Source organism: Taurulus bubalis, assembly GCF_910589615.1.
Source record: "Taurulus bubalis genome assembly, chromosome: 2".
Taxonomy (NCBI): domain Eukaryota; kingdom Metazoa; phylum Chordata; class Actinopteri; order Perciformes; family Cottidae; genus Taurulus; species Taurulus bubalis.
In genome coordinates, this window is record NC_136590.1 from 21,026,682 (window position 1) to 21,040,061 (window position 13,380).

General features: G+C 43.7%; 1 protein-coding gene across 1 annotated transcript; it reads left to right on the forward strand.

Moving 5' to 3' along the window:
- Positions 1 to 9,313: 9,313 nt before the first annotated feature.
- On the forward strand, positions 9,314 to 13,075 carry LOC306753872 (aquaporin-11-like; the record flags this gene model as incomplete). The annotated part of the gene is made up of 3 exons (XM_079237787.1): positions 9,314 to 9,905; positions 12,739 to 12,855; positions 12,975 to 13,075. 3 exons carry the CDS (start codon positions 9,314 to 9,316, stop codon positions 13,073 to 13,075), a joined length of 810 nt encoding a protein of 269 aa, XP_079093913.1.
- Between the last annotated feature and the right edge of the window lie 305 nt (positions 13,076 to 13,380).

Genomic DNA, 13,380 nt, shown 5'->3' on the forward strand with positions numbered 1-13,380 from the left:
GACGAGAACACAAGCGACGAGAACACAAGCGACGAGAACGAGAGACTAGCCGTGAACGCGTACCGGGGCCTGGTCCCGTAGAAGTCCTTTTTAAAAGGCGCTGATTGGATAAATTATATGTCCATCATTTTATATCTTTATTCAGTGATTGGCTAAACTGCGTATTAGACCTGTCTTTCTTGGGCCAAATGCTTCAGGCCCGACATGTGCACGAGCATCAGAGACCAGAACAGAAGTGCTTGTGAGCAGCTCAGAGCACTGAGAGCAGAGGACGAGCAGGAAAAGCAGATATTTTGCGCAGATATCCTATTTTACAAATATTACTGGGTACATTCCATAGCTCAAACACGCAAATATTGTAAATTTAACACACAAATATTGACAATTTGTATAATTTATTTATATATTTTTATAATGAATAAAATTATAAATAATGTTTTTTATTTTAATTTTTTTGGTGGTGCAAGGTGGGTAGGGCCAGGCCCCACGGCCCTCTATTGGCCGGCCGCCACTGCATAAAATAGACTCAGGCTCAGTAAACAAAAATGTCCGATGTTTACGCAGTCGTATCATGGAAAGCAAAAACCTGCTGTTTTTCCTTTCCATGATAGGACGAGGATATTGTGTAAACGTCGGGCATTTTGTTGAAAGGAAAAACCTGCTGTTTATTCTAGGATTATGAGGGATAAAATGTTCTTATGTAAACAAATACACATTCAAACACAATGGGCAATATCGAGGTCTGATAAAATTATTGAGTTCTTGTCCATATATCGCACGATAAGTCGTTCACGGAAAAATAATTGTGGTTATGTCCACATATCATACGATAACTTAATATAAATATATTAGAGCGAGAGAGAGACCCAGGCGAAAAAATATACCAAGAATATTTAATCTTAGTATACTTGAGCATACTTGAAGCCCTACTCATCATAAGTATACATAAAGTGTGTTAAAAGTGTCACTTTTTTAAATAGTTGAAAGCGTGACTTTTGTATACTTTTTACATATTTGCGGAAAGTACAATTCTCAAATATCACGTAAAATATACAACAAATTTGGTATATTTAAAATCTGTATTCATCAAATGTGCTTTAAAAAAAAATGCTAATTTAGAGCATACATTTTGAAATATACCAAAAATGTTTGAAATTAAAGTTCAAAGAAATACATTTAAGTAATTGCATAGAACTTTCACTTAAAGTATATTTTTTTATAATATATTTATTGAAAGTACAGTACAATTATTTTAAAGTGTGTTAAAAGTGTAATTTTTTAAATAGGTGAAAGTGTGACTTTGGTATACTTTTTATATATATATTTGCAGAAAGTGCACTTCTTTGATAGTATATTTGCAATATACTATTGAAAATGTAAGTATATTTTAAATACAATAAAGACGACGGGCCGCTAACACCAGTCGACACTACAGTTTGTATACAAACTGAAGCTCTTCACCAAAACACCCTTCAAATACCAATAATTCCACACAGCAAAACTAAATGCTGCAGAAGAAAACCAGTGAGAGACAAACATTTAAACTGAGCTCCTTAAAGATCAAAATATGCCAACCAGTCGACTGAAATATCTCCAAAACTATCATGAAACCTGTTTGTGTGTCAAGATAATTACTTCATGCTTATGTCTATGATCGGTCATGTTTTCACGCTTTTTAAAAATCTTATAAACCCCCAGATCTTTTTTCCTGTCTCCCGGAAATGAGAAATGTGTTTTATTCCAAACTAAAACTGTGCCATCTCCTCATCCACAGTTCCGATTTAATTCATTTAAATCACAAAAGTGATACTCCCGATACTCAACTAGCTCAAAGGAAGGCCAGTTTTATAGCTTCTCTAACCAGCATAACTGTTTTAAGCTGTGCTAACATAATTGCACAAGGGTTTTCTAATCATCCATTAGTCTTCTATGTGATGAGCAAACACAATGTACCATTAGAACACTGGAGTGATAGTTGCTGGAAATGGGCCTCTATACACCTATATAGATATTTCATTAAAAACCAGACGTTTCCACCTAGAACAGTCATTAAGCACATTAACAATGTATAGTAGATTTCTGATTAATTTAATGTTATCTTCATTGAAAAAAACAGTGCTTTTCTTTGAAAAATAAAGACATTTCTAAGTGACCCCAAACTTTTGAACTGTAGTGTATATATATATATATATATATATATATATATATATATACATATACACACACACACACACACTCACCTAAAGGATTATTAGGAACACCTGTTCAATTTCTCATTAATGCAATTATCTAATCAACCAATCACATGGCAGTTGCTTCAATGCATTTAGGGGTGTGGTCCTGGTCAAGACAATAGGCTCGTTCGTTAGAGTAGCGCCTCGCCTGGAATCCAGACGAGAGCAGGCGGCCGCAGCAGGAGGCGTTGACAAAAAATTGCAATCAAGTCGGACAGTTGTCAGCTGTCAGCTGTGTATACGCAGGAAGTCACAGAAAAAAGTACTTCCTGTTAGTTCCGAACTTTTGTTTACTTGTAGTTTACAGATCACGTTTTGATTTATTATATGTGTTTATAAATATATATTTATGTAAAAATGAGTGTGTAGCTGCATCCTTTGGTCTTTTTATGTAGTTTTGATGTGTGTTGTATAAATACGATTTTGTATTAACAACCACACAATAAATGTTTTTAGATCAAACATGAGACTAATAGTCAACAATCCAGCGTTAAGTATTCCAACTACACATAAAATAAGAATTTTCTACAACACGTGGTGTTTGCTGTCGAGATCTAAGAGCCAATCAGCTCTCTGATGTGGCGAGAGCCAGGCGTTTCCCATCATGCACTGGGCCAAGCAGTCGGGGGAGAGCCACTGCAGCGCCTGCCTCTGAAATCCGCCGATCGATTCTGCGCAGAACTGGCTCGTCTCGAACGAGCCAAGTCTCCTGAACTCCAAACTGAATGTCAGAATGGGAAAGAAAGGTGGTTTAAGCAATTTTGAGCGTGGCATGGTTGTTGGTGCCAGATGGGCCGGCCTGAGTATTTCACAATCTGCTCAGTTACTGGGATTTTCACGCACAACCATTTCTAGGGTTTACAAAGAATGGTGTGAAAAGGGAAAAACATCCAGTATGCGGCAGTCCTGTGGGCGAAAATGCCTTGTTGATGCTAGAGGTCAGAGGAGAATGGGCCGACTGATTCAAGCTGATAGAAGAGCAACTTTGACTGAAATAACCACTCGTTACAACCGAGGTATGCAGCAAAGCATTTGTGAAGCCACAACACGCACAACCTTGAGGCGGATGGGCTACAACAGCAGAAGATCCCACCGGGTACCACTCATCTCCACTACAAATAGGAAAAAGAGGCTACAATTTGCAAGAGCTCACCAAAATTGGACAGTTGAAGACTGGAAAAATGTTGCCTGGTCTGATGAGTCTCGATTTCTGTTGAGACATTCAGATGGTAGAGTCAGAATTTGGCGTAAACAGAATGAGAACATGGATCCATCATGCCTTGTTACCACTGTGCAGGCTGGTGGTGGTAGTGTAATGGTGTGGGGGATGTTTTCTTGGCACACTTTAAACCCCTTAGTGCCAATTGAGCATCATTTAAATGCCACGGCCTACCTGAGCATTGTTTCTGACCATGTCCATCCCTTTATGGCCACCATGTACCCATGCTGTGATGGCTACTTCCAGCAGGATAATGCACCATGTCACAAAGCTCGAATCATTTCTAATTGGTTTCTTGAACATGACAATGAGTTCACTGTACTAAAATGGCCCCACAGTCACCAGATCTCAACCCAATAGAGCATCTTTGAGATGTGGTGGAACGGGAGCTTCGTGCCCTGGATGTGCATCCCACAAATCTCCATCAACTGCAAGATGCTATCCTATCAATATGGGCCAACATTTCTAAAGAATGCTTTCAGCACCTTGTTGAATCAATGCCACATAGAATTAAGGCAGTTCTGAAGGCGAAAGGGGGTCAAACACAGTATTAGTATGGTGTTCCTAATAATCCTTTAGGTGAGTGCATATGGATTGTCTACCTGCCCCTTCAGTGGATCGGCTGTTTAACAGCTGGGCGCGGTTTATGGGCGGTTTGGGAGGGGTGGGGGGGCATTGGGATCGGGCCTCCGAGTACTTCGACCACAATTGTAGGAGCTGCGATTCATGCTTGCGCTTGTATTTTGAAGGCGTAGCCCAGTGGCGTCCCTAGGCTAGTCCCTAGGGGCTTTAGCCCCGGATGTTTTTTAATTAGCCCCGAATATTAATTTAAAAAAATAAAAAATCTTTTTTTTTTTTAAATTTTTATTTTGGTGATGTCATTAAATTAAACTATTGTTTCTCACATGGACAACTTATTTATAACTAACATGCTACATATGTGCGTGTGTTCTGGTTTATATGTTTTCTCCCCTTAAAATTACAATCCAATAGCCTATCTGTGAACAACACGAGGGAGGTGTGGACCGGAATGAAGCAGATTACCGGCTTCAAGGTGGGAGGGAGACAACCAGGGGGCTCCCTGGAGAGGGCCAACGAGCTGAACTGTTTCTTCAATAGGTTTAGTTCACAGCCCTCATCCGTCTCCTCCTCTCACCACACCTCCACACCTCCCCTTCTGCCCCCCCTGTTGAGCTGCACTTTCGCTGAGCCCTCAACACCTGGTGGCTCTACAAATGGGCCCTCAACAACACTAGGCTCCTCCATCCTCCCCCCTCTCTCTGTGACGATTGACCAGGTGAGAAGACAGCTGGAGAAACTCCACCAAGGCAAAGCTGAAGGACCTGATGGCATCAGCCCCCAGGGTCCTAAAGACCTGCGCCACCCAGCTGTCTGGTGTCCTGCAGCACCTCTACAACCTCAGCCTGAGGCAAGAGGAGGTCCCGGTGCTGTGGAAGACGTCGTGCCTGGTCCCTGTCCCGAAGAAGTTGATTGGGTGCCAAAAGGAGGGCAAAAAAGAGGAAATACAAGCCCTTGGTACCGGTCATTATAACGGGGAACGTAAGGTCTTTGGCGAATAAGACGGACGAGCTAGGCGCGCTGGTATTGACTGAGAGGATCTTCCGTGAGTGCAGCATCTTGTGTTTCACGGAGACATGGCTGCACGCGGATTTTCCGGACCACAACGCGTCGGTACCCGGCTTCAGGACTGTACGGGCGGACAGAGACGCTACACTGAGCGGCAAATAGAGAGGGGGAGGGATTGCAGTGTACGTGAACGAGAGGTGGTGCAACCCCGACCATGTGTGTGTGAAGGAGCGTTTCTGCAGCCCGAACATTGAACTGTTAGCCGTGGGGATGCGCCCGTATTATTTGACGAGAGAGTTTACGTCTGCCATTGTTGTCGCCGTTTACGTGCCACCATCAGCTGACGCTGAGGAATCAGTGGACACCATCCACTTCACTGTATCTGGACTGCTGAGTCAACAGCCAGGTGCTTTTATGACAATAACTGGTGACTTCAATCACACAACACTGGACAAAGCTCTGCCTACTTTTATACAGTATGTTGACTGCCCCACAAGAAACAATAAAACTCTGGACCTCCTGTATGCAAATACTAAGGATGCATACAGGGCCACTGCCCTTCCCCCCCTTGGCAGGTCTGATCACGACCTGGTCCTGCTGACACCCAGGTATGTTCCTCTGGTGCAGAGGCTGCCTGCGACCTCCAGGACTGTTAGGAGGTGGTCTCAGGAGGCTAACGACGCCCTGCAGGACTGCTTTGAGTCGACTGACTGGGATGTGCTGTGTGGACCACATGGGGAGGACATCAACAGCATGACAGACTGCATCACAGAATACATCAAGTTCTGTGAACACACCACCATACCATCCCGGACTGTGCGCTGCTTCCCCAACAACAAGCCCTGGATCACCAGGGACCTGAAGGCTCTTCTTAATAAGAAGAAAGTTGCTTTCGGGTCTGGGGACAGGGATGAGCTCAGGAGAGTCCAGCGTGACCTGAAGGTGAAGATCAGAGAGGGCAAGGACTCCTACAGGAGGAAGCTGGAGGCCAAACTCCAGCAGAACAACATGAGGGAGGTGTGGAACGGGATGAAGCAGATTACCGGCTTCAAGGTGGGAGGGAGACATCCAGGGGCTCCCTGGAGAGGGCAATGAGCTGAACTGTTTCTTCAATAGGTTTAGTTCACAGCCCTCATCCGTTTCCTCCTCTCACCTCACCTCCACACCTTCCCCTTTGCCCCCCCTGTTGAGCTGCACTTTCGCTGAGCCCTCAACACCCAATGGCTCTTCCAATGAGCCCTCAACACCCGGTGGCTCTTCAAATGGGCCCTCAACAACAATAGGCTCCTCCACCCTCCCCCCTCTCTCTGTGACGACTGACCAGGTGAGAAGACAGCTGGAGAAACTCCACCAAAGCAAAGCTGAAGGACCTGATGGCATCAGCCCCCAGGGTCCTAAAGACCTGCGCCACCCAGCTGTCTGGTGTCCTGCAGCACCTCTACAACCTCAGCCTGAGGCAGGAGGAGGTCCCGGTGCTGTGGAAGACGTCGTGCCTGGTCCCTGTCCCGAAGAAGTCGATTCCATCCGTCCTCAACGACTACCGACCGGTAGCCCTCACCTCCCATGTGATGAAGGTGCTGGAGAGGCTGGTCTTGGCTCACCTCCGACCGCAGGTGAAATCGTCGCTGGACCCTCTACAATTTGCTTACCAGCCGCATGTGGGTGTGGACGACGCCATAATCTACCTGCTGCAACGAGCTCAGTCGCACCTGGATGGAACAGGTGTCTCTGTGAGAGTCACTTTCTTTGACTTCTCCAGTGCATTTAACACCATCCAACCACTGCTACTGGGTGAGAAGCTGCGGGTGGTGTGGGTAGACTCGTCCACCATCTTCTGGATCACTGACTACCTCACAGGCAGACCACAGTTTGTCAGACTAGGCCGTGTGCTGTCTGGGACGGTGGTCAGTGATGTTGGAGCCCCACAGGGAACTGTTCTGTCTCCCTTCCTGTTCACCCTGTACACCACTGACTTCCAGTACAACACGGAGTCATGGCATCTGCAAAAGTTCTCTGATGACTCTGCAGTGGTCGGGTGTATTAGGGATGGACAGGAGGAGGAGTACAGGGCAGTGGTGAGTGACTTTGTGAAGTGAGCCGGCGTGAATCACCTGCTTCTGAACGTGGTCAAGACCAGAGAGATGGTGGTCGACTTCAGGAGGAAGACAACAGCTCCTAGTCCTCTGAGTGTTCTGTGAGAGGACGTGGACATAGTGGAGGAGTACAGGTACCTGGGTGTTGCCATCGACAGCCGACTGAACTGGAAGGCCAACGTCAACGCTGTGTACAAGAAGGGGATGAGTCGACTCTTTTTCCTGAGGAAGCTTCGATCCTTCAATGTGTGCAGCAAGATGCTGGAGATGTTCTACAAGTCGGTTGTGGCCAGCGCCCTGTACTTCGCTATAGTCTGCTGGGGGAGCAGCATTGGAGCCGGTGACACCAATAGACTCAACAAACTAGTTAAGAAGGCCGGCTCCATCATCGGCTGGGGCAGGTGGTGGAGAGGAGGACGCTGAAGAAACTTTTGTCCATATTGGACAACCTGGACCACCCTCTCTACCACCTGCTGCAGGGCCAGAGGAGCACTTTCTCTAAGAGATTCCTCACGCTCCGCTGCAAGAAGGACCGTTACAGGAGAACATTCCTGCCGACAGCAATACGGCTTTACAACAAGTCACCGCTTGCTTGTTCCTCCGTGGATTAGTTCATCACTGTACCATATATATTTTTGCACTGTTTATCTAGTTTACTTATTTACTTAATTAATGAATACACTCTTCAGCTGTAAATATAAATATATTTCATTCCAGTTAGTTGTATTATATTCTATTGTATATATATATATATATATATATATATATATATATATATATATATATATATATATATATATATATATAGCTTTATTTTAATTTGTATATATCTCTCATCCCTGTTGCTTCTTTATATATTTTATCTTGTGTGTTTGTATTTCAAGTGGTAAGGCACTACTGATGACGACAAAAAAAATTCCCCTTGGGGATTAATAAAGTATATATTCATTCATTTATTCATCATCATACTTAACCATAGGGCACTAGGACCTTGGGGAGGCTGCTGCGCTGGCTTTCTCACTCTGTAATGTCTCATCAACCACAGCAGGATTACACCAAGGAGTTTATCTCATAGTAAACTATACCAAGGAGTTTATCTCATAGTAAACTATACCAAGGAGTTTCTCATAGTAAACTATACCAAGGAGTTTATCTCATAGTAAACTATACCAAGGAGTTTCTCATAGTAAACTATACCAAGGAGTTTATCTCATAGTAAACTATACCAAGGAGTTTATCTCATAGTAAACTATACCAAGGAGTTTATCTCATAGTAAACTATACCAAGGAGTTTATCTCATAGTAAACTATACCAAGGAGTTTATCTCATAGTAAACTATACCAAGGAGTTTATCTCATAGTAAACTACACCAAGGAGTTTATCTCGTAGTAAACTATACCAAGGACTTTAGCTCAACGTAAACTATACCAAGGAGTACCATCATACAATATTTATCATTCGATAACTAAGATGTACTTGAAATGTTTTTATTTTTGTTATTCATGTTTTTTTTTACTATTGAATGGTATATTTGACACTGAACTAGTTCATCTTTATCTCACTGATAGTGTCCAAATTAGCATAAAATATCATTGGTTTGTAAAAACTACACAGACAACAAAATAGATCAAAATCGTATTCCCTTCTGCTCAAAATAAAACAAGTAAACAACTCAAAAGTTGACACTGTCAGGTCCATTCTCCATCCATTGGATTTGGGAGTGACGTGGATATGAAAGCTAGTTTATCCGTCTTTCCTTTACAAGCAGGAAAAGTATTTCTCTCGTTATTTGAGAAAAGTTCATATTTGTGTTCACTGACCCTGACATTCTGTCTCTTCTACTATCATATACTGAATGAATGCAAGCAAAACTACAGAGCAAAATCACACTCTTTCTGATTGAACCAATCTATGAACTGTCTGAAATAATGGATAAATTAAATACAATGAAAAAAAATTGCTGCGCGAAGCGCGCACACATGCCAGTTCTGTAGGGGCCAAGCCCACCCTTTCCTTGAATCCTAGAAACGCCCCTGGCGAAGCCGCCTCGCTTCCTGTTTTGCAACCGCTGCGGCGTGGAGCAACTTTCTCGTCAAATAAAAAAAAAAGAGAGCAGCTTTCTAAAAGTTGAAGGCTGACGGATCGATACCGTGGGGTTCGGCGTGACCCAACCGGAGATATGACGGACCTGCACGTCTCCCTGGCGGCGGTGGGAGCTGCGGTGCTGCTCAGCGAGGCGCTCCGCCGGACGTCCGTGCGCCTTCTCCCGGGAGTGTACTGGGTCTACCTGCTGGAGGCGGCGGCCACCTTCCAGCTCTGCTCCTGCACCCACGAGCTCAAGCTGCTGGGCGAAACGACGCCGCTGGGGCCGCCGCTCGGACTCACCCTCACCTACGTCATGACGGTGGTCCACCTGTCCACTTTCCGCGGGGCCACGTGCAACCCCAGCGCGGCTCTGGAGAGCGTCTGCCGCGGCGCGCGCGGCGTCGGTGCGACCGCCGTCCTCGTCGCCTGCCAGTTCGCCGCTGCGGTCGCCGCGCAGTTCTTCGCAGCCGCCTTCTGGTCGCTCGGTCTCTCCGACGTCCACGTCCGTCACCAGAGATTCGGGTTCCGGTGCTTTGACCCCCTCGGCGGGACCCTGCTGGAGGCCGCGGCCGTGGAGCTCGGCTGCGCCTTCGCGGTCCAAGCCGCCGCCATGCACGTGCACAAACTGGAAGAAAAACTTCGCTTTCACTTCATCGCTGCCGTCATCACCGCTCTGGTTTACACAGGTGTGTTTGTTTACCTGGCGGTGTGTTTACCTGCGAAATCAAGGCTGAAAAAATAAACACTGTTTTGATTTGACTCAAATGTTCATAAAACTGGACCCCTAATATGATATAATACAAGTAAATAGCACAGGACATGGTAAAACCGTACACCCAAGCCCGTTCACTTCGCTCGGCTTCTGCCAATCGGCTTGTAGCTCCGGTGTTACACCCCAACTGGTTTTCAAACCTACTGGTTTCCCTACGCGTGCGTGCGTTGTCTTCACTTCACAGCTGCAGCGGTTTTCTGTCTGGTCACCAGATTCGTCACACATTCACAAACATATTGCTGGAGATCTTCAAGCCACATTTCATCTCCATTGCAGCGTTCGTGATTGTATAAGTGAGCGCTGCATCACAACCACGTATGAAGAAATACATTAAAGAAAATATATTTATAAAAAGATCGCAACGACCTGGATTCGATCCCTGTCGAGCAAAATGCAAATCTACTGAAAGACGGTGGCTCAACCTATAGAGTCACCTATTATTAAAACAACTCAAGTCATTTCAGGTATTATGTCACATCTCCTCTGTGTCCAGGGAACCTCTTGGTCTAGGTGAGCTGAAACAACTGGTTACCTCGGGCGGATATTAAACCACGTCTCAACATATTTAGCAATGCTTTTTCGCGAGGCTACGGCCAGACACCACTGACGCATTTTGACAAAAACAATTCTACTTTTGTGACGATCGTATTGTGAAAATACACTAAAACATTGCGAACACTGAGACACAGGAAGAGTGGAATACTAGTAATGTTCTACCCACAAAACAATGAAGAACATATATTGCTGGAGATCTTCACGCCACATGGCATATCCTTTGCGGCGACGCGCCACCAATCATTAAGCAAACTTAAGTCATTTGGGAATTTATTGATTAAGTCACATCTGCCTTCAGGGAACCTTTTGGTCTGGTGATCTGAAACAACTTGTTTCAGGCAGATATTAAAACACTGTGGTGGAACATCCACAAATATATTGTTGCCGATTCTGGAGTCAGCTATACTTTTGCAAGATGATGCTGCTGCTCATCTTGCTTCCTTCAGCACTCGTAATAAAGTTCCCCATCAAGGGATTACATTGACAGCTTTTTAAATGACATTTAAAAACTTGGTTAGGAAAAGATATCACAGTGTTGTGCGGCTTGCTGATTAGCTGCTAACTCTCTGCCGTCGTAAGCCTGCTTGTAGTCAAGTAGTGCTGACTGCAGAAGAGGCGACAACATGTTTGTGGAGTTCCACGACAGTGGTTTAATATCCGCCGAGGTAACCAGTTGTTTCAGCCCACCTAGACCAAGAGGTTCCCTGGACACAGAGGAGATGTGACATAAATGAGTGATACCTGAAATGACTTGAGTTGTTTTAATAATAGGTGACTCTATAGGTTGAGCCACCGTCTTTCAGTAGATTTGCATTTTGCTCGACAGGGATCGAATCCAGGTCGTTGCGATCTTTTTATAAATATATTTTCTTTAATGTATTTCTTCATACGTGGTTGTGATGCAGCGCTCACTTATACAATCACGATCGCTGCAATGGAGATGAAATGTGGCTTGAAGATCTCCAGCAATATGTTTGTGAATGTGTGACGAATCTGGTGACCAGACAGAAAACCGCTGCAGCTGTGAAGTGAAGACAACGCACGCACGCGTAGGGAAACCAGTAGGTTTGAAAACCAGTTGGGGTGTAACACCGTCACTGCGAGCTAAGCACTCAACAAAGTTACGACTGTTTCCTGTCCTGGCTCCTGGAATGAGCTCCCCATTGACATCAGGACAGCAGAAGCACTGTAGTAGCACTTTAGTCGCTTTGTAGTTTAACTTTCTTGAAGAAATTGTTCTTTCTTGATTCTTGTTGTTCTGAGTTTGTACTCATGGTTGACCGGTTTGAATAAAAGCGTCAGCTAAATGAAATGTAATGTAAATATAACAATAATTCTAAATCAAATAAATCTAATACATTACAATAAAATACAATACAATGTATGACATATTTTTAGATGGAATTAAATGATTAAATGAAGTAAAATAAATGGCATATAAAACATGCTAGAGCTTCACGTAACACTGATTTTCATTATTGATTAATGTGTCCATTATTTCCTTGAAAGTAAATAAAGTAAGAAAATACTGATAAAGGACAGTCACAAGTTTGCCAAAATGCTTGTTTTGTCCAACAAATTGTCCAAAACCAAAAAACATTTAATTTGCTCTCAAGCTGAAGAAAACCAGCAAAAGGCATATTGATTACCTGCAAAGGTAATCAATATTTGGTTCTTAAAACTATAAAAGAAGAGAAGAAAGCAGATTATGTCCATATTGGACATGCAAAGACAAAACATAATGAATTGCAGCATGTAACACAAATAGGGCTGCAAGTAAATGATGAATCTGTCAATTATTGTTCTAATGCAAGAAAATAAAAAGAATCGACGAATCAAAGTTCCCCAAATTGCTTATTTTGTTCAAAACATAAAAATGTAATTCACTATTATATAAGTCTGAAAGAACCTGCAAATATTCACAGTGGAGAAGCTGGAACCAGAGGACTTTAAGCATTTTTAAGGAGATTAAAACATCAGAATTGCTGCCAAGTATAACGTTTTGTAAATTGCGTTAACCTAAAAATAAACTAATTAACGATAACACATTTACGGTGTTGATAAATTTGCATTGTACCTGAACATACATCAATAAATACAATTACATAGTTTTTTCCGGCACCTTTTCTAGGAAATTATGAAGAAAATGCAAAAGAACTGTTGAATAAAGTTTTTTGTGTTGTCCTGTGCAGGTGGAAGTATTTCTGGAGCGATGTTTAACCCCGTCCTGGCCTTCTCCGTGCAGTTCCCCTGCAGCGGCCACACCTACCTGGAGTACTGCTTCGTCTACTGGCTGGGACCCGTCTTAGGTATGTCGTCTCCCATCTTTAATGAAATATACCCTCTTTTTCTGTCTATCTTTGCCTGATTGTCTCCTGTACGTCCACCAAAATGTGACCTCCTGGTCTTCCACATGTGTCCCACTCAGGCATGGCCAGCAGCATCCTGCTGTTTGAAAAGATCATCCCCTTCCTCTCTGGAAAGAGCACCATCGGGCCGGACATCCAGAAGCAGAAGAAGACGCAGTGACGTGAGGACCGGCTTTTAAAAAAAGAAAAGGGTGTATCTCTGCAACCACTAGGGCTATTTGAATAATTCTGATGTTATAACAAAAGGCTACACATGTGAGATTTTGTTCAGATGTGTAAATATCAGTCTATATGTTACTGGTTAAGTGTAAATGAAGATGACACACAGAAAAACATGAAAAGGTTTCAGGTCTGCCAAGAAAAAAAGCAATTTCAGGATGATTATTTCTTTGAAATGATGCAGCTGTAAGGTCCAACTCTAACCCAAATCATAGCACAATATGGTCTCCAAAATGTGACATTTGA